The sequence below is a fragment of the Dromiciops gliroides genome, chromosome 4, assembly GCF_019393635.1.
Source record: "Dromiciops gliroides isolate mDroGli1 chromosome 4, mDroGli1.pri, whole genome shotgun sequence".
NCBI lineage: Eukaryota > Metazoa > Chordata > Mammalia > Microbiotheria > Microbiotheriidae > Dromiciops > Dromiciops gliroides.
Genome location: NC_057864.1, coordinates 78553290 through 78578394, shown reverse-complemented (window position 1 = coordinate 78578394; position 25105 = coordinate 78553290). Strand labels below are relative to the sequence as shown.

Sequence of the window (25105 nt, the reverse complement as noted above, 5' to 3'; positions counted from 1 at the left end):
TGTCTGAGGCTGGATTTGAACTCAGGTCCTCCTGAATCCAGGGTCTGTGCTCTATCCACTGTGCCACCTAGCTGCCCCTGAGGATATTCTTGATAAAAGTACGGGAAGGAAACAGGGAGGCTTTGGGAGAAAATTTTCTATAGCAGATGTATCTTCACAGTCATACAATTAATTGGATGGTATAGTATGGTGTAATGAGGTTTGGCATATGTTGGGACTACCTAAAATGTCATTACCCACATGAAAGACTCTTGGGATCTGCTCCTGAGAGACAGGAGAACTGGCATACATATGACCATTCTGCATTGACCTACCACATAGTTTGGAGAAGAACCCAAGGCTTCTAAAATATTAAATGTTCTACAGATTTTAAAAGTATGAAATGTCCTCAGGGTCTAAAAATCCGAGCTCTCTTTCCTTGGTGCCTCCTCCAAACTCTTATACCCTAATTAAGCTTGCATAAAATGGGGATCATAGATGTAGATGGAGTGAAGAAAACAGAAGTCAATGTAAATTTCCCATTTGTCAGTCAATGATGACTTGAACACATAGAGTACAGTTAGATTCCCTTTCTGGCATACCCCAAAGCTCTACCCTGGTATATCTTGTTTTCTTTATATTCTCTCTTCATGATCTCATTGGCTCCCATGGAGTCACTTATTTATCTATGAAGATGAAAGGTTTTCAAAATTGAGACGAATTGATATTTTATTCTATAGGCAATAGGGAGACACTGGAGTTGACAGAGGAGGGGAGTGCACTTAAGTGAGATGTGCACTTAAGGAAAATCCTTGTCAACTTTCCAGAGGATGCATTGGAGTCACTGGCAAAAATGGCAGCAGAGAGCAACTTGGGAAGCATAGAATCAGTGTAAATACCCAGCAGAGATAAGAGAATGGAGACATAGCACCCAGTAAAGAGATACAACGCCCAGCAAAGGTGATATACCTAGCAGAGGCAACAATGACAATATACCCATTGGAGAACATAGAAGCAGCATTTTGCAAAGAGCAGCAGAGAACAGCACCTTGATATCAGCAACTCTTTAGTGTTTGAGATATGAGTTGAGTTGCCCCAGTCTTGCATGTACCCCTACAATGCACTTTTCCTTGAAAGTGCTCTGGCCATACATGTTTGCTTCATGTGACCCCTATACATGTGTCGCTCGCCTTGATTCTTGCTCCTTGGCTACACTTAAACCCTATGTATGTACCTTCAATGTCACATATGTTCTCTCTGTATATATCTTCCATACTAGTGGTATGATAACTGCTGGGAGAGTGTGGTACCTGGGTGTAAGAAAGTAGGTACTGACCCATAAAGTACCTAAAACATGTTAGCTTTTCTGGACATTCAAATGAGAGGCAGAGTCCAGGAATCCAACCTTAATTTCTCTCATGAAGTTCAGTACAGTCAATTGGTCTACAGGTATTTATTAAGCACTTACTATGTGCCAGACATTGTGTTAAGCATTGGGGATACAAAAAAAGGCAAAAACCCGTCCACATTACCAGCTGCCTACTGGATGGGCATCTCCAACTAAAAATGTCCAAAATAGGACTCATATATTCCCCCAAGCCTACATCCACCTCTGTCTTTCCCTATTTCTGATGAGGACCCCAGGACTCAAGCTAGTGAACTCCAAGTCATCTTCAACTTTTCTTCCTTCTTCACTCTCCATATCTAATCAATTGCCAAGTCTTTCCATTCTACTCCCCGCAGTTCTTGAATATATCCCTTCTCTCCACTCACTCAGCATCTACTGTGGCTCAGGCCCTTATTACCTTTTTTTTTCCCCCTGAACCATTATAGTTGTCTTCTCATTGGTCTCCCTGCTTCCAAACCCTTCCCTCTCTAATTTACCCTCTATTCAACTGCAAAATTCTTAAAACATGTCTGACCCTCTTAACAACTAGTATTTACATAGCACTTTAAGGTTTGTAAAGTGCTTTCCAAATATCATCTCATTTAAACCTCACAATGATTGTGGGAGGTAGGTCTTTTTATTATCCCCATTTTACAGATGAGGAAACTGAGGGAAAGGTCACATAGCTAATAAGTGTTTGGGGCTAGATTTTGAACTCAAGTCTCAGTGACTCCAGGTCTAGTTTTCTTTCTATCCAAAGCATCTCCAAACTGCTTCTATCCCTTGGTGACCATGTCACTACCTTGGTCAAAATCTTTCCGTCCAGCAGTAAGAGATAGAAAGAGAAATTCCATTTAAAGTAATGGTAGAGAATATAAAATATTTGGGAGTCTACTTGCCAAGACAAACCCAGGAACTCTATGAACACAACTACCAAACACTCTTCACACAAATCAAATCAGATCTAAATAATTGGAAAGATATCAATTGCTCATGGATAGGCAGAGCTAATATAGTAAAAATGACAATACTGCCTAAATTAATTTACTTATTCAGTGCCATACCAATCAGACTACCTAAAAATTATTTTATACAGCTAGAAAAAATAATAACAAAATTCATCTGGAGAAACAAAAAATCAAGAATATCCAGGGAAATAATGAAAAAAAATTCATAGGAAGGTGGGTTAGCGGTACCAAACCTGGAGCTTTACTATAAAGTGGCAGTCATCAAAACTATCTGGTACCGGCTAAAAAATAGAGTGGTAGATCAATGGAACAGGCTAGGCTCAGGAAATGCAGTAGTAAATGACACTGGTAATGTAGTGTTTGATAAACCCAAAGACTCCAGCTTCTGGGATAGGAACTCAGTATTTGACAAAAACTGCTGGGAAAACTGGAAGATAGTATGGCAGAAATTAGCCATAGACCAACATCTTACACCTTATACTAAAATAAGGTAAAAATGGATACATGATTTAGACATAAGAGGTGATACCATAGGTAAATTAGGAGAGAAAGGAATAGTGTACCTATCAGATCTTTGGAAAGGAAAACAGTTTTTGACCAAACAAGAGATAGAGTATATTATAAAATGCAAAGTGGATGATTTTGATTACATTAAATTAAAATTTTTTTGTACAAACAGAAGCAATGCATCCAAAATTAGAAGGGAGGCAGAAAGCTGGGAAACAATTTTTGAGGCCAGTACTTCTGATAAAGGCCTCATCTCTAAAATATATAGGGAATTAAATCAAATTTGTAAGAATCCAAGTCATTCCCCAATTGAGAAATGGTCAAAGGATATGAACAGGCAGTTTTCTGATGAAGAAACCAAAGCTATCTATTCCCATATGAAAAAATGCTCTAAATCTCTAATGATTAGAGAGATGCAAATTAAAACAACTCTGAGGTACCACCTGACACCTATCAGATTGACTAAAATGACAAAAAAGGAAGATAATAAATGTTGGAGAAGCTGTGGGAAAATTGGAACACTAATGCATTGTTGGTGGAGCTGTGAACTGATCCAACCATTCTGGAGAGCAATTTGGAATTATGCCCAAAGGGCGATAAAGCTGTGCATACCCTTTGACCCAGCAATTCCACTTTTAGGTCTTTTTCCCAAAGAAATCATGGAAGGGGGAAAGGGACCCACATGTACAAAAATATTTATAGCTGCTCTTTACGTGGTAGCAAGGAATTGGAAGTTGAGGGGGTGCCCATCAATTGGGGAATGGCTGGACAAGTTGTGGTATATGAATACAATGGAATACTATTGTGCTGTAAGAAATGATGAGCAGGAGGAGTTCAGAGAAACCTGGAGGGTCTTACATGAGCTGATGATGAGTGAGATGAGCAGAACCAGAAGAACATTGTACACAGTATCATCAACATTGAGTGTTGACCTACTGTGATGGACTATATTCTTCTCACCAATGCAATGGTACAGAAGAGTTCCAGGGAACTCATGATAGAAGAGGATCTCCAAATCCAAGAAAAAAAAAAAAGAACTGTGGAGTATAGATGCTGATTGAACCATACTATTTCTTTTGTTTTGGGTGCTGTTGTTTTTTTTTTTTTTCTATTTTGAGGTTTTGCATCACTGCTCTGATTTTTTCTCTTGTAACAGGATTAATGCAGAAATAGGATTAATGTTATTATGTGTATATATATATATATGTGTGTGTGTGTATATATATATATATGTGTGTGTGTATATATATATATATATATGTATATGTATATAGATATAACCTATATCAGATTACCTGCTGTCTAGGGGAGGGGGGAGGGAGGGGAGGGAGGGAGAAAAATCTGAAATTGTAAAGCTAGTATAAACAAAAGTTGAGAACTATCTTTACATGTAACGGAAAAAATAAAATACCTTATATGTAAAAAAAAAAAATCTTTCCGTGCTTCTCTACGTTTAAAACAAAATACTAAGGGGCAGCTAGACAGCGCAGTGGATAAAGCACTGGCCCTGGATTCAGGAGGACCTGAGTTCAAATTTGACCTCAGACATTTGACACTTACTAGCTGTGTGACCCTGGGCAAGTCACTTAACCCTCATTGCCCCCCCCCCCAAAGAAAGAAAGAAACAAAAACAAAATACAAAATCCTCAGCCCAGCATTTAAAGCCCTGCAAGAAAGTCACTTCCAACTGCCATTCTAGTCTTTTTTTCTATTAATCCATTTCAATCGCTCTCTGTTCAGATTACACTAGCCAGTACATTATATTGCCACTCCAATCTCTATGTATTTACCAAAGGTGCTCCTCGACTCTGGCATGTTCTCCATCCACATTTCAGCTTTTTAGAATCTCTAGCTTTCTTGAAAGTGTGGCTGAGATGTCAGAAGGTGTCCTACCAGAGAGGCCTTTCTTGATCCCTCAAATTGGTAGTACTTACCCTTTATCTCGAAGCCCACCACTTATTTATTTAATTAAAACAGTTGATTCCATTTATCAATTAAATATAATTTATTAAAATGAGAGACATCACATTTATAAAATGTATTTAAATTTATCTTTAAATCACTTTAGATATGCTCTGTATATACTTATGTTTGAGTGGCACTGTAGCCTAGGGAGCCACCATCAAAGCAGGAAGAAGGAGGGGTTTAAGTCTGGCCTTTCACTCATTGACCTTTGACCCTGAGCAAGTCACTTAACTTCTCAGTACCCCCAGGCAAACTAAGACTTTAAATTGCTGAGCAATTTTGCGCAGCTTCTTCAGGAGAAAGAATTTCCTCTGTGGGAGTTCTCTATCTATACCAATATAATCACAGGTCTAGTTCCAAAAAATACTTTTGTTTTTAGTTATTATGTATATGAGGTGTCGTCCCTCTGTCCTGTCCCCCACCATACGCCATAGGGGCATGTAAATTCCTTGAGTGTTAGAACAGTTTCTTCATTCTGTCTTCATGTCTCCAACATATACCAGAATAATATCTTGTTTACAGTAGGAATTTAATAAATGTTTGTTGAATTAAATTAAATTAAACTGAAGTGAATCACCATCTTATTTTGCTTGACTTTCAGCTCCCTGTTAATCATTAACCATTTCCCCCAAAAGAAAAGTTGGTTTTGTTTTTTGCTTTGTTTTCGGTTTTTGTTTTTTGTTTTTTTTTTCGGCCCAATGTATGCCTATGCTCCCTATGGAACATATGGGAGCTTAAATTGAGTATGAGAGTGTGGAGGAGAGATCAGTGAAAGAGATCTCAGATTTTAAAAATTCATGTTGAATATTTAATGTTACAGAAGAGATGGGTTCATGTCCCAGTTCTTCCTATTTCTATCGGTATGACCCAAGACAAGTCATTTAACTTACTGTGCCTCAGTTTGCCCATCTATGAAATGGGGATAAGAATATTTACCCTCAGTATCTCAGACTTGTGAGGAAAGTACTTTGTAAAGAAATTCTAAAAATTCAAATGCGACTTATTTTTTTAATTTTTAAAATTTTTTGCGGGGCTATGGGGCTTAAGTGAGTTGCCCAGGGTTACGCAGCTAGAAAGTGTCAAATGTCTGAGGCGGGATTTGAACTCAGGTACTCCTGAATCCAGGGCTGGTGCTTTATCCACTGTACCACCTAGCTGCCCCAAATGTGACTTATTATTAAAAAAAACAAAACAAAACCACCTATTATTATTGTTGACAGAATACTTGGTTACCCAAACCATTTAAATCTTGGAAATGCTATTTGACATGTGAAAGACTGGACAATCAATTGCTGAGAACAAGACAGAAGGTTAAATGAGACTCACTTTGTCTCAAAGTAATAACTGCAACATTACAAGCCTGAACCTGCTGCAGTCAATAAAATAGCTTCTTTCACAGAGAAATTGCCATTTCTCAGTGTTTCTCTGCCACTCATTAAGCACTAACCCAGGAGCAATGAAAAGCAAAAAGATCTTTTGGCAAACACACTTCAGAAACACACACTTTGTGACTGCATTGTCCATCATATAGGAAAGGAAAGGGGAGTGCTTTTTGCAAATCACTTCAACTTATCAAATTGCCAAGAGTTATTGACACCAAGCCCATGTGAAATGATCTCCTAGGTTTGGAGTTTTTTAATGTCACCCTTTTATCAAAAACATTGTTCAGATTTGATTACACATCACACTGATTTTTTTTTTTGGTGTATTGGTTATTCTAGAAAATAATAATAATCGTTAGTACATATTGAGTGCTCACTAGGCACCGTGTTAAGCACTTTACAATTATTATCTCATTTAATCTTCATAACAACCCTGGGAGGTAGGTACTATTATTATCCTTATTTTACACATAAGGAAAGTGAGGCAAACAGAAATTAAGTGACTTGTTTAGGATCACACAGCTAGTAAGTATCTGAGACTGGATTTGAACTCAGGTCTTCCTGATGCTAGGTCCAGTGCTCTATTCACTGCGTCACCCAGCATCATCAAAAAAGTAGCAAGATCTTCAGAAGAACTCTAGGTAATAGTCACTTCACTCATTCAACAAATTTTTAGAATTCTATGTGCCAGGCATAGTGCTATGTTCTAGGCATTCAAAGAAAGGCAGAAAGAATCCCTGCCCATAAGGAGTTTACATTAAAGCCTGGGAGACAACCTGTGGGGAACTATGCATGTACAATATGTATAGAGAGTGGATGGAAGGTAATCTGGGAGGGAAGGTATTTAAGGGAGGAAGTGGGGTTGGTCTCCTGCCAGAAGGGATTTAAACTGGGTATTGAAGGAAACCCGGAGGTAAAGAAGAAGAGCCTTTCAGGTATGGGGACAGCTAGTCCAAAAGCACTGAATTAACCAGGAAAGAACAGAGAGTGAAGCCTAGGAGGAAAGAAAGTCAGACAGTTTTGAATTGTAGGGGACTTGGAGAGAAGACAAGTATAAAAAAACTAGAAGAGGGAGAAGGGGCCAAAATGAGAAGGATTTCAAATGTCAGAGGACTTTTTGCTTGAGGCTGGGCATAATAGAGAACCACTGGGGTTCATGGAGGGGTCAGTTAGGTGGTGCAGTGGATAGAGCCCCACTCCTGGAGTCAGTAAGATCTGAGTTCAAATCTGGCATCAGACGCTTCTTAGCTGTGCATGTCACTTGACCCTGTGTGCCTCAGTTCCCTCATCTGTAAAATGAGATGGAGAAGGAAATACAAATGATCTTTGCCAAGATAACCCCAAATGGGGTCACGAAGAATTGGACGTGACCAAACAACAGCAACAACAGGTAGAGGAAGGCGACTGAGTGACATGGTCATATCTGTGCTTTAGGAAAATCTCTTTGGTAGCTGAGCAGAAGGGGAGAGACTTTTTTTTTTTAAGGGCAATAAGGGTTAAGTGACTTGTCCAGGGTCACACAGCTGAGATTTTCAACATTATTGCATGGAAAGAACAACCCCCACAAAACAATCCAAAATGACCAAGAGCAAGCTTGGCTCCAAAGAAGGGAGACAATACACTTCCCTCCACTCTTTGGCAGAGGTCAGAAGTCCATGGGTATGGAATATTGCATATATTTAATATTTTTCAATATGTTGATTATTTTGATGATTTTTCCTCTTTTTTCTTTCTTTTTAAAAATTCTTTGTCATAAGAGATGGCGTTCTGGGAGAAGAAGATCAAGAAGGTGGGAGGGGAAATTAAGATGATGTAAAAAAAAGATGTCAATAGTGGGTTTTTTTTTCCCAAAAGGTTATTACAAGAGTTCAAGCCTGAGATCAAGGTGGTGACTGTGTAAGCGAAGGAAAGGGGAACTTTAAGAAAATTTTTGTGATATATAATCTATGTAAAACGACTTCCCATCTTAGAGAGGAGGGAGGGAAGGGAAGGAGGGAGAAAATTTGAAAGTCAAAATTTTATTTAAAAAAAAGAATGGGGGGCAGCTAGGTGGCGCAGTGAATAAAGCACTGGCCTTGGATTCAGGAGGACCTGAGTTCAAATCCAGCCTCCGACACTTGACACTTAACTAGCTGTGTGACCCTGGGCAAGTCACTTAACCCTCATTGCCCTGCCCCCCCAAAAAAAAGAATGTTAAAAGTTGTCTTTGCATGTAATTGGAAAAAATAAACAACTATTTAAAAGAAAAAAAAACACAGAAAAATGTTGTGAAGTTGAAAACTGCTATGTGGACTAAATGCCAGTTAGGAGTTGAGGTTGAGATTATGGGCAACTGGGAAGATAGTGGTGTCCTGAATAGGAATAGGTAAGCAAAGTACAGCCCGAGCTGAAAATTGAGAGGATCAAGGTTCCACCTTACAAGAATATTAGGGAATAGGGATTGGACTTGTGATTTCACTGGTATAGGGAACTCCTAGTGTGGAACTCCCTCTCCTAATGCAGGTCAGAATTCTCTGCAAGTCTTGGAGAGGTGCCTAGGGTACTGAGAGGTTGTGACTTGCCCAGGATCATACAGCCAGTATGTGTCAGAGCAGGGACTTCAGCCCAGGTCTTCCTTGCTCCAAGGCTACCTCTTCTCTTCACAACAACCTGCAGAGTTTCTTACATGAATTTTTAAACATTGCAAAGGAACTAGAGGTTCAAATAATCTCTTTTCTCTGAAAAAACCTAAGGAGTGAAGAGCTGATTTTGATCACTGAGAAAATTGGGATGGCAAGGCAAATTAACTTTTTTCCATAACAATGAAGCTATTGATCATTCTGAGGTACATGAAAAGCAATGAATATAATGGAAAGAATCATTGTTCTGTGAATAGATAAAGGGTGTATCATTACTAGAATGTTTTCCTGGAGTCTACACTTAGCCATATTTATCAAATGAATGGAGTATTAAGAAATGATTCAAACAATCTAATAGGTTAAATTATAGGGCATTCTTGTCTGAAAATATTCCTTATGTGCCAGTAGACTTCATCATCTATTAAATGAATTCAAATATTTTTATGACTTTTTCATATTAAAATGGAAATTGTCTCACTTGGGGAAGTGGGGGCCACATCTCAGAGTGGAGAAAAGGTTGAATCATTCTTGTCCTACGTGAATGCAATTAGCCCTTATCATTCTCATTGAGAGTAATCGCTCAGAAAATTAATCTTTAAGCTTAGGAAGAAATGATTTGGGAAGCTTTCAGGTATGAGAATGCTATTGACATATCATGTTCAAGTGTGACAAGTTGCTGCTTTTCTTGTTCTGCATGATGGTTCAGGGATTTTTATGTTGGCACAAGTTTCATCTCTGGATTCTTTTAGCTCTTATATCCAATTGCCCAAAGATAAGTCTAGATAGATATGTATGTTTTTCATAGACTCCTAGAGGTGTTAGAGACCTCAAATGGTCATGTAGCTAATCTTCCCACCTTTAGGCAGGTGCTCATTTTGGACAGGTAATGGGATCATGGATAGATAGATCTTCAGTGACTTGTTCACTCCACACACATTTGTTAAGTACTTACTATGTAAAGAGCACTGTATCCTGTGCTTAGGGAGGTACAGTAGCTATGACACGTGGTCTCTACGTTCTTAGAGCTTATGACCTAATTGAGATGAGACATAAACATAGATAACTATACGGCACAATATCCCAAGGTAAATGCATTAAAGAGCTGCACAGCACAGTGTTACCTGAGATCTAAGGCAAAATGATATTATTGACAGCAGATATCAAAGGACGATTCATGGTAGAGATGGCACTTGAGCTGGGCTTTGTGATCAAGAATCAAGGAGGGAAGACATTCTATTGTGACTTAAGACAAGGATAGGGTAGAACAAAGGACCTGTATGGAAGGCAGAGAGCAATCCGGTTTAGCTGGAGCATGGAGGACATGGAAAGGAGTAATACATGATACCATTGGAAGGGTAGGATAGCACCATAAATGAAGGTGCTTGAGTGCCTTCTTGGCAAAGGAGTCTGTATGTTATTTGATAGGAAACAGGAAGTCACTCAATATGAAAAAGAATATTATGAACTTAGCAATCATCAACAAAAACATTCTAGTATACAATGAGCCAAAAGTAGGTTGCATATGAAACTGTGAATATGAAGTTTGGGCTTTAAAAAAAGTGTATATTAAATTTAACTTGAAGTTAACAGGCAGTAACACGATTTTTGATGCAAATGGTTGTTTCTGTGGAAGTACTTTTGTGGTAACAAATTTTTCCTGTTTGTCTCTCCTTCTGAACCTTTTTCTCTTCTTCTGTGTCTTTTAAATATTTTATTGATGATCTTTTTTTTTTTCATTTAACTCTTCCCTTTCTCCCTAATAAGAAGCCTTCCTTTGTGACAAATATTTGTAGTCATGCAAAACAATTCGACATATTGGCAATATATATATAGATATCTCATCCTAAACCTTTAGTCCCTCTTCTTTCTGCCTAGAAGTCAGTAGTATGTTTCATTATCAGTTTTCACAAATTGCAATTAGTCATTGCCTTTTCAGAGTTTTGGGTCTTTCATAGTTGTTTTTCTTTATGTGTTGTGGTCATCATATAAATTGTTCTGATTCTGCTCATTTCACTGCATCAGTTCAGACAAGTCTTCATAATTCCCTCTGAAGTCATTATATTTGTCCTTTCTTATAGCACAATAATATTCCATTACCTTTACTTACAACATTTTTTCAATCATTTCCCCGTTGATGTGCACTCACTTTGTTTTTAATTTTTTTGCTATAATAAAAGTGACAATATACATACATACATACATATATACATACACACACTGTGTGTGTGTGTGTGTGTGTGTGTGTGTGTGTGTGTGTGTGTTCTTTCCCTTTTGTTTGACCTCTTTGCGGGGTATAAGTCTAGTAGTGGTAATGATGGGTCAAATGGTATGCACAGTGACTTTGGGGATATAGTTCAAAAATTCTTTCCAGAATGGTTGGGCCAATTCACAATTCCACTAGTATTATCTCCTTCTAGAACCCCTCAAACAGTTGTCATTTTCACCTTTTATCACCTTTGCCATTTAGGTGGGTGTTGAGCAGAGGGGTAACATGAGTAGCTGTATAGATAAGGAAGATAATTCTGGCAGCTTTACAATGAGTGGGGAAGAGAGATCAGATACTAAAACCTATCAGAAGGTTATTGCAATAGCTCATTTGGGTAGTGTACTAGTATTCAGGCTTGTAATGTGAAGGTTGCAACAGAAATAGGGAGGACATAAATTTGAGAGATGTTGTATAGGTTGAAATCAATAAGATTTAGTAACTGGTTGCTATGAGAGGTGGGGGGGGGGAGGAAGAAAAGCAAAGAGAACTCCAAGACTAAGAACATGGGGAATGGAATGAATGATAGATAAAACTGGTAACGTCAGAAGGAGAAGCAAGGGAGAAAGAATATCAAGCTCAGTTTGGGACACGTTGAGATTGAAGTACTATGAGTCTATCGAGGTAGAGCTGTCTTGTAAGAATTTGGTTCTGGGGACAGGGCTGGAAATACAGATGCTTCTTTTTTGTGGAAGTACTTATAAAAATGTGTGTGGGGGGGTTTAGCATTGATTGGGAAATGACTAAACTATGGTACATGAAGGTAATGGAATATTACAATGTTATAAGAAACAATGAATATGAAGCATTCAGGAAAGCATGGAAAAATGGCAGATGAACGTAGGTGGAATGAATTGAGCTGAACAAAGAAGGCAACATACAGAATTATAACAATGGAAAGAACAACAACAAAAAGAAAACTGAGCACTGAGACCAAGGTTGGGTTCTAAGAGATGAGAAAATGCACCTCCTCCTTTCTTTGCAGGGGTGACAGACTATGAATGGGAACACTGGCTATATTGTCAAACTCCATCGTTGTATTGGTTAGTTTAGGGTTTTTTGTTTTTTTTTTAGTGGGAGCACTGTTTTTATTAAAATGCTGTAGCAGGCTGCACTTGGGGGCGGCGCAAGTGCTCTTCGCATAGATCTTGGGGGGCTACCAGCCCTCGGGGGCCTGCTTCAAGCCTTCTCTCTTCCACATACACTTCAGATCCTTCTCAAACCTCATCTGCTTCCGTTTCCTTCTCCCTTCTCGGACCTTTAGTCTCAAGATCCGGGTCCTCTTCACCAGCTTTGTGGTGGATCTTCAGCACTTTCTTGCAGTGCATTGTGCGCCCCCCACTCCCACCCCCGCACCTCCTTACTCCAGCTCCTCCCCATTCTGGGCCTCTCTTGGGGGACAGTCATAGAGCAAGGCCAGGCTCACTATCCCAGGTCTTGGGCCAGAGATGGTGGCCTCAGGTCTAGGGAACAAGTACAGAACCGTGAGCCAACTTTCCAGGGTGCTGATGTACATCATTCTGGAAACCAGCATCTCCTCCATCTGGGATCTCCTGGGCCTGGGGGGCTGGCCCATTCCTGCCTGAGGGCCAGGTGCTGTAACTGCCACGTTGGGCCACAAAGACTCGAGGGAACCCTGCTGTGACAAACATCAGCCTGCCCAGGGCTCGGTCCTAGTTAGCTGAGAGGTCACTCGAGGGAGAAACTTGGTGTCTGGGTCTGTCCTTCGAGGGCAAGGCTCAGGAGGACATCCTGCCGCCTCATTCAAGGCACCTCCAGGTTCCTCGGTCTATTGGTTAGTTTTGCCAGACTGCTTCCCCTCCTCCCTTTTCTTTTAAAAAATTTGTTGGATAGAGTACTGGCCCTGGATTCAGGAGGACCCGAGTTCAAATCCGGTCTCAGACACTTAACAATTACTAGCTGTGTGACCTTAGGCAAGTCACTTAACCCCAACTGCCTCACCAAAAAAGAAAAAAGGAAACCCCTCAAGAAGACATTCACTTATAAAAGGGGCAGCTAGGTGGCGCAGTGGATAGAGCACGGGCCCTGGATTCAGGAGGACCTGAGTTCAAATCCAGCCTCAGACACTTAATTACTAGCTGTGTGACCCTGGGTAAGTCACTTAACCCCAATTGCCTCACCAAAAAAAAAAATTGTGTTGGTCCACTGGCCTACTAGTCAGAGCACCTGCTAGTCATAGTGCTAGGTATTATGCTAAGCATTGGGGATATAAAGACACAAAAAAGTCTCTGCTTTCAAGGAGCTCACATTTTAATGGAAGAGACAACATGCAAACAGTAACTGAGCAAGCAAGATATGTGAAGGATAAATTAGGGGGAATCTCAGAGAGAAGACATTAAGATTAAGGGGGTACTGGGAAAGGCTTCTTTCACAGAGTGAGACTTTAGCTGAGACTTGAAGGAAGCTAGGGAAACAGAGAGAGACACAGAGACAGTGAGATAGAGACAGAAACAGAGACAGAGAGACTGAGACAGAGACACAGAGACAGTGAGAGACAGAGACACAGAGACAGAGACAGAGACTGAGACAGAGAGAGTGGGCTCCAGGCTTGGGGAACAGTCAGTGAAAATGCACACTTAGGTGATGGAGAAACAGGATTTTAAAAGTCAAGAGAGGATGTTATATTTGATCCTAGAGGCAGTTGGGAACCACTGGACTTTACCAAATAGGAAGGCAATATAAACAGATCTCAGTTTTAGGAAGAACAATTTTTCAGCTGAGTGGAGGATATATTAGAGTGGGGACAGACTTGAGGGAGGGGTATTACAAGAGATGTCTCTTGGAAGGGGAGGAGGGAGGGATACATTCAGAAATAAACATGAATTAAAAACAAAATATATTAAATAAAAAGAAAAAGATTGGGGCTAAGGTAAAAGTAGCTACTAGATGTGGTTATGATGTGGCCAGGTAATATTCTTTACAGAGCTCTGCTAAGGTTTTCCACTTCCCAGAACCCACAGCTCTACCAGGGCCAGGTCTTCCTGGAAGAAATCATTAATATTAATTAAGAGTTTGGGGAAGTGAACAATATTTATTTGAATATTGTAATTTTCACCATTTCCCCTGGACACAGGTTAAGATGAACCAACCATTGGTTGCACATAATAGGTTTCTGATGACTTGAAATGAATGTTGATAGTAAATGGAACTCTACAGGTTTCACGAGCATATCTATACCTTAATTAAGAGATATGCAGAGCACAGTCTCATTGACTGTACCATTTTTGTTCTTGCGATAAATTTTCTTCTCTCTCATTTTGTGTCTGTGTGACTTTTCTCTCCCCACACCCCTTCCTTTTTTTTTTTTTTTGAAAGGAAAAGAGGCTAGGAGATGAGCATGGAAGAGGGTGGCAGTTTCTGGAGTAAATATCGATTATTTTTTTCCGGGGCAATGAGGGTTAAGCGACTTGCCCAGGGTCACACAGCTAGTAAGTGTCAAGTTTCTGAGGCCAGATTTGAACTCAGGTCCTCCTGAATCCAGGGCCAGTGCTTTATCCACTATGCCACCTAGCTGCCCCTGGGTTTTTTTATTTTATTTTATTTTTTGTAAATAACTATTTGACCTGCTGAATAAATCAATGAAACACTTTCATGACCTTCCACCTAAGCTCATATAGGAATGGGAAGCCCCCACAGTTCTCCCGAAGTTGTAAAGTTTTACTTTCCCTGATGGGGAAAAAAAAAGGCTCTGGACTTTGTAAGAAGTACCTACTACTTCGAGAAGAGATGCGTAGGGAGAATGACAAAGTTCAGAGCCTGGAGAGAGAACTATCTATAGAGTCTCTGAGCTGCGAATTTGAAAGAGAAAAAGGCCAGCCCGCTTGCCTCACTCGGCCAGGGGGCGAGGACCAGAAGGAGGCGTCTGAGAAGGCGGCGCCTCTTGGAGGAAGTTTACATTTTAATTGAAGAAACAGAGGGGAGAAAACCCAAAGCCCAATACTGGGTCGCAGCCACGCACCAAGAAGCCACCAATCTACAGTTGTTTGGCTGCTGCTGGGCGTGCGGCGGTGACTCCAGGGGGAACTGCTTGCTCAGTGGGAGCCGCCTGTCCCGCCCCGGGGTGGGGTGAAAGCTTGGGAAGCAGCAGTGAGTCCGAGCAGAGGAGAGATAGTCCGCAGCAGCCTCCGAGGCCGTCCCAGCAGCGACAAGCCCAGAAGCCGCAACCTCAGCAGCAGCAGCCCCGGCACCATGGGCGGATCTGCCTCCAGCCAGCTGGATGAGAGCAAATGCACTTATATCCAAGGTACGCTCCGAGAGACTCTTTCCCCGGGAGGACAGAGCTTTCTAGGCTCCGACTCCCGAGCCAACTCCTGACCCATCTGGGTTCAGTCCCAGCCCCAGGAGGCTGGTGCAGGACTCGGGGATGGGGCGCTGCCTCTTGAATCCCTCATCCCCAGCTTGGCTAGGGGATCTTCCCACTTGGCGTTCTTAACTCCCCCTCCCCTTCTCCCCCCCCTCCCCCGCCCCCCGCCTGGGTTGGGTGTATAGGGATTCTCAGATCGGCCCTGATGCTAGGTGGAGCCAGGGGTGTTGGCCGGGGTCTTTCTTGGATTCCCTTATGGGCATCATAGAAGCCTGCGCTGGAGGCAAGAGAGAGAAATCGAAATGATGTGGGTAGCGATAGGCGACGATTTTAAGGGAGAAAAGTTGCAAGAGGAGCCGCAGGTGCGAGGGAGCGGACTGCCCTTGCTCCTGCCCGGTCGCTGTCCCTGCCTCTGCTCCTGCCACTGTTTCCAGCCCTACCGGTGCCCCTGCTCCTGGCCCTACCCTCTGCCCTGCTGCTGCCCAGCTCCTGCCCCTGCCCCTTGTCCTGCCGCTGTCGCTGTCCCTGCCCTTGCTCTTGCCCCCTGCCCCTGTCCCCTGCCCTGTCGCTGCCCCTGCCCCTCCACTCGCCCCTGCCCCCTGCCCTAGAAGCTCTGTGTCTAACGCTTTTCTCTGAGAGCCATCTCTCCGGTGCCCGGGCACTGCCCGACGTGTCCTGGCGCTGAGACAGGTCGAGCCTGCTTGCTTTGGCTGGGAGAGAGCAGGGGAGTACCGTTTTTCCTCCAAGAGGTTCTCGGGAATCCTCAACATAAAAACAGCATCCCCTTCTCTCTAAGGTTCGTTTTCCTATTAGCGCTGGTAGGTTTGTTTCCTCCGAGGTAGAAAAAAGGCAGTCTTTACTTTCCCAGGTTTGAAATGTTCCTTTCCTTGCGCCAGAAAGCAGAAGAAGAACACTCTCCTCTTTTGCAACCGTTGCAAAAGTTTATAGATTTGGAGAAGCTGTGTTTGTGAGAATTTTGTAAACTCTGGACGCGAGAATGTGGTTCTGGAAAGATTTTGCTAAAATAACAAAACCGAACCAAGCAGAAAGTGTTTGACCGAAGTCATTCCCGTTCTCCTTTTTGGGTATTGTAGGAGCATCCTCAAAGGAAGAGGTATTAAATAAACAATCTTCATGTTAAAACTGAAGTTAATATTTTTGGTCTCAGAAATTTTTTCTATCAAGTGAGAGTAGGAAAAGAAACAAACCCTGTTATTTACCCTAGTCCTCTTTAGGAAAAGCCCGGATTGTAACTGATTCTTACTTCTGACACTTTACCCTGTCTTCCAGAAAAAAAAAAAGACTTTTACATCTCTTAAGAAGAAAATGTTTAGTTAGTTCTTTTCCCATATTCATGTTAGGCACAGAACGATTAAGAGTCTTCGAAAAAGGTCAATCCACAGCACTTTAAGGAAGTCAGTCAGTCAATAAACATTTATTAAGTGCCTACGATGTGCCAGGTATTGTGCTAAGTGCAGGAGATACTAAAAGAGCCAAAAGACAGTCTCTGCCCTCTTCAGCTCACAATCTAATGAAGGATTGAGATAGTTGATTATTTTTTAAGCTCAAAAACCAATTCAACAACCATTTATTAAGAGCCTGTTGTGTGCAAAGCAAGGTAATTCCACAGAACGGGAACCACCATTATGTCAACTTTTAGAGAAAGAAGGGGAGCGTAAATTACTTTTGACAAGCGGACAAGACTTGGCCTTTCCTTGAAACGTTAATTTCATCCCATTGCTTATAAGATGGAGAAAAGATGAGTGATTTATTTATATCAACAAAAGAAATAGAACAATCATAATATTGTTAGGAAGGGGGGGTGGACAGATTTAAATCAAAACTGTGAGGAGAGGCTAATGTTTATTTGTTAGAAAAAGTATGTTATGGCTTTAAATTTTGGAAGAATATCTCAGGAAAGATTAGATGTGCCTCTAGCTAGAATAGAATAATAGCTGACATTTACATAGCACTTTACCCTATCAGTCATTTTCAGTCCTGTCTAACTCTTGTGACACCATTTGGGGTTTTCTTGGCAAAGATACTAAAGTGATATGCCATTTCCAACTCCAGCTCATTTTACAGATGAGGAACTGATGCAGAAAGGGTTAAATGACTTGTCCAGGGTCACTTAGCTCATAAAGCCTGAGGCCAGATTTGACCTTAGGAAGATGAGCCTTCCTTGACTCTAGGCCCACCATTCTACCCTCTATTCATATTCTACAGATGAGGAAACTGAGAGTCAGATATTATATGACTAGCATAAGCTTATGCTTGTGTTCCAAGTTGGATTTGAACCCCAATCTGCCTTAATTAAAATCCAGTATGTTATCTATTCACCATATTATAATTGTTATTTAAAGTCCAGAATTGTTAATGGAAAAGAGTACTGGTTAGAGGGTGTTGGGTTCAAATTCCAGCTCTGACATTTCCTAACTACGTGACCCACGGCAAGGAACTTAATCTCCCTCAGCTTTCTAATTTATAAAATGGGGATTGTGATACTTGTGGTATTTACTATACATAGTTGCTGTGAGAAAAGTATGCTGGAAACCTCAAAGTGCTACATAAAAGTGAGCTATTATTAGGGAGGGAGCTGTTGTTCACAGAAAAGAATGCTGAATTTGCTGCTCTGCTACTTGTTAGCTGTGTGACCTTGGGCTGCACACAATATCTCTGAGCATTAGTTTCTTCATCCAAAGGATGGGATTGTTTAGATAATAAAATGAGATAATATATGAAATATGCTTTGTGGATTGTAAATTATCATCCTAACATCAACTGTTATTATTTACTTGAAATAGGGTTGACATTCTGCAAAGTTAGCTATTGCCAGATCACTGCACACATTTTGTTGTTGTTGTTCAGTTGTGCCCAACTCTTCAGGACCCTGTGGACCATAACAAACCAATACTGTCCTTGGGGTTTTCTTGGCAAAGGTGCTAGAGTGGTTTGCCATTTTCTTCCCCAGCTCATTTTACAGATGAGGAAATTGAGGCAGATAGGGTTCAGTGACTTGCCCAGGGTCACATAGCTTATAAGTTTCTGAGGCCAGATTTGAACTTATATCTTCCTGACTCCAGTCCCAGCACTCTATCCACTTAGCCACCTAGCTGTCTCCACTACATATTATTGCAGTCAAAATATGAGGCCTCATATAAAATTAAAATAATTACATACTCTAAAGCACAATATTGTGCTTTGCATACAGAAATACTATATGCTTGTTGACTCAAACAGTGGTTAGGGTCCCCAGTCCCCTCCCATTTGTCCCAGAACCCTTTATTGGGTAGATCTTTTGCAAAGATATGCATGGTAGGGGAAAAGGGAAGAGAAAGACCAAATGCCAAAGGAGAAAATGAATTGCTACTTCTTATGATACTATTGGTCTTTCATTCCCCTTCTCCCCAAAAAGGGTATCAAAAAGGTTATTAAAATATTTTATATGATTTATAGATGGTGCATAAACAAATAAGCACCACATGATTGTACATTCATTTATATTTCTGAATTGGTCAACTCCCTCCTTGTATAAGACACCTGATGGGCATGTAAAGCTTTTGTTTAATTGTTGACAGAACAGTTTACAGGATGATGTGCAGTCTAAGGTAAAGCTTAAGTACAAATCTATGACTGATTTCTCATTACACAGCTGCCAGTGAGGTTCTTGATTTGAAAGGCAGTGTTGTATAATGGCAATGGGCTGTAGTTGGAATTAAAAATACTGGCTCTGTCACTTGTAACCTGTATGACCTTAGGTAAGTCACTTTAATTCCTCTGGTCCTCAATTCATTTTTCACTAAAATGAAGAGGTTAAGATAACCACTGGATTTCTTTTCTAGATCTCTGTTGCTGAGATACTAACCTTTCTCTAAGGTAGGACTAAAATTTAGAGTCCTCTGCTCCACATAAAGAACAAAAATGATGTTTCATGTATTTGAATGAGGGTTAATAGCTTTATTTTTCATTTTAAAAATGTCTAAAGCTTTTACACTTTCTCAGTGATATGGATACGTAAGTCAAGTAAAGAAATGAGGAGGGGGTTGTGGGATTTCAGTTGTATGTACCTTTATATGTAAGTGTGGATCTTTTTTTTTTCTCTTGGTCAAGTCATTCCTTCTTTGATTCTATTGGCTTGTCCTTTTTATCTTATTCAGTTATTTTTCAGTCATGTCTGACTCTTTATGACCCCATTCAGGGTTTTCTTGTCAAAGATACTGGAGTGGTTTGTTATTTCCTTCTCTAGCTCATTTCACAAATGAAGAACCTGAGGCAAACAGGGTTAAGTGACTTGTCCAGGATCACACAGCTAGTGTCAGGAAGACCTGAGTTCAAATCTGGCCTCAGACACTAGCTGTGGAGGAAATTGAGGCAAAGAGGGTTCAGTGACTTGCCCAGGGTCACCCAGCTATCATCAAATCTGAGGTCAGATTTGAACACAGGAAGAGGAGTCTTCCTTACTTCAGGTATAGCACTCTATTCACTGAGCCACCTAGCTGCCTCTGGCCTGTTCTAAATTTTTGTAATAATTAGGAGCTCTCTCATATAGACATTAGGATACTTCATTCTTTTCTAAGGTCTCTCAAATCCCTGTGTAAAAGGGGGCCTTAGAAATGTGAGGTTTTGTTATCAGTCCTTTAGTTCCCTCACGCTGTCCCCTAGCCCCTCACTGATCTTTTCCAAATCACTTTTTGTAACTTCCTGCCATGGAACAAGTCCTAAGAGTAATCACCCAGGGACGATTTTGATTCTGGGTTTTCAAGGCTATTTTTAGCACGAGCACATCAGAGTCCCTTTAACAGAAGACAAGCTACATGATGCACCTTGGTCGGCCTATGGCATTTTCTTTTGTGCAGAATCACTGTTACAAAAATGTTGCAGAGGCCAGGTCAACAGCTACAGTCTTTTTTTTTTTTAATTTTGGGAGCTGCCTAAAACCATATGGTAGTTTCTAAAAGAATCACTTTCCTGTGTTAGCAATAGCTTTATTTCCTTTTTTTGTTGGCACCGTATTTTAAAAAATGAAACAGAAAGGAAATGAAAGTACCAACAGCTTGCTCTTCCTTGGATAATTAAAGTACTGGGTCAGAAAATGATGAGGTATTAGTGTTGCTGCCCTTTGTGGAATGTCCCTTGGGGGAGAACATCAACCAATTGCCAAACTGCCAGCAAAGCTTCTGGGCTGAGTGGTAGAAACTGACAACAACAAAAAAAATGAAAATAAAAACAAAAACAAAAAACTGGCTCCTGTTTCTAGCTCTGCCATCAATTAGTGTTTATCTTGGAGAAGTCATTTGACTTTGTAAAGTTGCTATCTGTAAGGGGCTAAAATTCTAGCTAGACTGTCTAAAAATCTAATGAGTGGTCGCCATAAATTATAAGCTTTAGCAAGAGTTTAGACTTTTAAGTATTTATTAAGGAGCATAAGAATTTGGTGAGGAGAGAGAAAGAGGCCAAGATTCTTTCATCTATCTATCTCAGGGAGCCAGCATCTCAGCTCCACTCAAACCGAGGTCCTGGGTGAAAGAGAGCCTGCTCAGCCCTTCCTCCTCCCAGAAGCCTCCTCTCCAACAGGAAACAGGGCCGTCCACACACACACACACACAGCTCCAAGCTAATTGGCTGGTAGCTCTGATCGACAAGTCCCACAGGTGGTTCTATAGATGTAACTTACGGGACACTAAAGTCACATGGTCTCTAAATCACATGCTTTCTCCTCATAGCGGAGCTTCCCTAAAGTATCTCTCCAGTAGGGGTGCCATTCCAATGTTCATAACTTCTTGGTGGCTCAGCTACTTCACCGTTGTCTACCTCAGTTTCCCCATGTAAAATGGGGATGATAATAATAGTGCCTACTTTCCAGGATTGTTGTGAGGAGCAAATGAGCTAATAATTGTAAAGCATTTAGCATGGAGCCTGGCACATAATAAACCCCATATAAACGTTAGCTATTATTATCAAATGAGATAATATTTGTAAAACATTTTGCAAAGTTGAAAGTACTACATAAATTCTAGTTATTATCTGAGCCACATAAGCATACCTATCTAGTAGGGCAAATTACTTCACCTCTGCCTGCCTCAGTTTCCTCATTTATGAAACGGAGATAATAATAGCACCCACTTCCCAGGGCTACTGTGGGGAACACATGAGATAATATTTGTAAAGTTCTTTGCAAACATGAAGGTGCTTTATAAATGTTAGCTATAATCTGAGCTCCACAGCATGCCCATCTAATAGGCATTCACCATTCCTAAAAGACCAAAGCTAATAGTCACTGCTCTCAAGAAGTTTCTATTCAAAGGGTGAGGAGTTTGACACAGAAAACAGTTGACACAGAAAAAACTCAGCCAGGTACTCGAGGTAGAAAGAGAGAGAGAGTTTATTATGTGTGGGCCCAAAGGGGGTTTCAATCCTCCAACAATGAGCAGCCCAGTCTTGTAACCCACCTGGTTATATACAAAAGGAGTAGGTGTGGTAGGAGTAGGCAAGTTTATCAAACGAAGATGAGGTCAGTGTTTAAGGGAGGCTTGGCGTTGCAGCTGGGGTACCTCAAGGCCAGAGCCTGTCTGAGACAGACAAGATCGGAAAGCAGAGATTACAAGCTATAGCTGCAGCTTGCAATACAGCAAGGCCAGGGTCTGTTTGAGATAGACAAGATCAGAGGCTATGTGTGATTTTCTGCATCACTGTAAGAATGAAGTCGTTGCCTCAGGGGTACCTACTGTATTGTGATGGGACTGAGCCCTTTGAATTCAGAGGACCTGAGTTCCAATTTTGTCTCTGCTTCTTATTACCTCTGTGACCCAAAGCACTAACCTCTCTAGGCCTCATGTGTAAAATGAGGGCATTAGACTAGATACTAAGTCCCCTTACAGTTCTAGCTCTATGACGTTATGACACAAAGAGCCTAGTCTGAACATCTACGTCTGAGGGAGGAGAAAGTTAGGGTTTGGAGAACCAGGAGGAGTGGAAAGAGCGCAGGATATGGAATCAGAAGACATAGGTCTAAATCCCATCACCCTCTTGCTAGTTGGGCAATGTTGGGAAAATCATGTAATTTCTTTGGGCTTCAGTTTTCTTATCTGTAATTTTAAGGGATTGTACTAGATGACTTCTTTTTTTTTTTTTTGGTGAGGCAATTGGGGTGAAGTGACTTGCCCAAGGTCACATAGCTAGTAAGTGTTAAGTATCTGAGGCCGGATTTGAACTCACGTCCTCCTGACTCCAGGGCCAGTGCTCTATCCACTGCGCCACCTAGCTGCCCCTCTAGATGACTTCTGATTCAGCTCTCGGTTTAGGTTCCTGTGATTTCCTCAGAATGTGTGTGTGCATATAGACTTGGGAGATCTGTCCTAACTACCATGGGGAGGGCCTCCACTACCAGTCTGGGATGGTCCTGAAACTTGGAACTGCCCAAGACTGAGTGGAAGTGAAGGAGGAGAGGAAAGGGAAGTAAGATAAACTGATAAACAAATATGTACAATATAATATAATATAATTAAATAAATATCATATATACTATTAAATATTGTGTTATTGTTCAGTCATTTCAGTCATGTCCAACTCTTTGTGACCCCATTTGGGGTTTTCTTGGCAAAGATACTGGAGTAAATTTGCCATTTCCTTCTCTAGCTCATTTTACAGATGAGGAAACTGCGGCAAACATGATTAAGTGACCTGCCCATGGTCACATAGCTAATAAGTGTCTGAGGCCAGTTTTGTATTCAGAAAGAGGAGACTTCCTGACTCCAGGCCTGGTATTCTATCCACTATGCCACTTAGTTGCCTCCTATATACATACATATATATGTGTGTGTATATGTATGTATATATCTATGTATGTATAAACTCAATATTATTAAATATAAGCTTGTTAAAGCTTAAAGCTACACTAAAACTTTTGGAACATCCTGTACCGATTTCCAACCTGCTATTTTTCATTCTTGCTTTGTCTTTGTGCATAATGAGATACTGATGAAGCCAGTGGAAATTTGGAATGAGGAAAACTCTTGAAGGATGGTAACTGCTACAGTGAAGAAGGGCTTAGAGCTAATTCTGTTTTTGTGTACATGACAGTGTAGTAAATGGTTAGAAAGTTGTTCTGAAGTCAAGATAACCCAGGTTCAAAACCTGCCTTGGACACACTGGCTGTGTGACCTCAAGCAAATCATTTAATTTCTCAGTTTTCTAGGTCAGTGATGTCAAACTCAAATATAAACCTAGGCCGCTAAATGCTACCCAAGAATCCCTGCTGGACACATATTAGCTTAGAAAATCACATATTAACATTATTTGTGTTCTATTTTATTTTTGTGTGACCCTGGGCAAATCAACCCGTTTTCCTGGGTTCCTCATCCGTAAAATGGGGACACACTAGAGAAGGAAATAGCGAACAGCTCCACAATTTTTGTGGGGTCACATAGAGGCAGGCATGATTGAATGTTTGAACAACAATGTTGTATTTTTTTTTCTTTTTTTCTTTTTCTTTTTTTTTTTTTGTGGGGCAATGGGGGTTAAGTGACTTGCCCAGGGTCACACAGCTAGTAAGTGTTAAGTGTCTGAGGCCAGATTTGAACTCAGGTAATCCTGAATCCAGGGCCAGCGCTTTAACCACTGTGCCATCTAGCTGCCCCCAATGTTGTATTTTTTCTAAAAAATGTTGTGAAATGCTTCCCAATTATGTTTTTTGTTTTTTGGGGGTTTTTTTGTAGGGCAATGAGGGTTAAGTGACTTGCCCAGGATCACACAGCTAGTAAGTGTCAAGTGTCTGAGGCCAGATTTGAACTCAGTTCTTCCTGAATCCAGGGCCAGTGCTTTATCCACTGTGCCACCTAGCTGCCCCCCCCAATTATTTTTATTTATTTATTTATTTTTAGGCAATTGGGGTTAAGTGACTTGCCCAGGGTCACATAGCTGGTAAGTGTCAAGTGGCTGAAGCTGGATTTGAACTCAGGTCCTCCTGACTCCAAGGCCAGTGCTCTATCCACTGTGCCACCTAGCTGCCCCCCCCCCAATTATTTTTATTTATTTATTTATTTTTAGGCAATTGGGGTTAAGTGACTTGCCCAGGGTCACACAGCTGGTAAGTGTCAAGTGGCTGAAGTTAGATTTGAACTCAGGCCCTCTTGACTCCAAGGCCAGTGCTCTATCCACTGTGCCACCTAGCTGCCCCACCCCAATTATGTTTTAATCTGGTTCTGGAGTTGTGGACTGAATGTTCTAGGTAACTCTAAGACTATACATTGTAGAAAAGGTGCAGACCTCCATTGGTAGGAGTTTCTTTACCTTGAAAGTTCCCTGTCTCATTAAATCACAGCTCTAGCCCTCCCCCCCATCCTTTTAGGTTAGGGTCTCTCAAGGAAACCCCCAAATCCTTAGATTGAGTTACCAAGGACATCGCAATACCTATTTATTTAGCCTTCTTGCCTTAATGAAAGGAGAGTATCCTGAACTTATAAAGGGGATAGAGACTCTATGCCAAGAGGTTTGGGATGGGACTCAGCCATCTTCCACTGCTCCACTCTGGTGGGTTCCAGTGCCAACCTCAATAAATTTCTTAGAGAGAGAGAGAGAGAGAGAGAGAGAGAGAGAGAGAGAGAGAGAGAGATAGTAAGTTAGTCCAATGGAAGCAGTTAAGAAGGCCAAATTGCATAAGTCAAGAGAATGATTAATACTGTGGGAACCGTGAGACTGACAGCACTGATTCATT

The 25105-nt window shown here is 41.0% G+C and overlaps 1 protein-coding gene and 1 pseudogene across 1 annotated transcript in view; one reads left to right on the top strand and one right to left on the bottom strand.

The window, feature by feature from the left end:
* Positions 1-8491: 8491 nt before the first annotated feature.
* Positions 8492-14312, bottom strand: LOC122754625 (annotated as a pseudogene).
* Positions 14313-15162: 850 nt separating this feature from the next.
* The window catches only part of NIBAN1 (niban apoptosis regulator 1), a 206616-nt gene continuing 196673 nt past the window's right edge, over positions 15163-25105 (top strand). Inside the window, exon 1 of the mRNA XM_044005440.1 lies at positions 15163-15333. Coding sequence (XP_043861375.1) covers positions 15279-15333 — 55 coding nt within the window. The 5' untranslated portion in view covers positions 15163-15278. The remainder of the gene's footprint in view (positions 15334-25105) is intronic.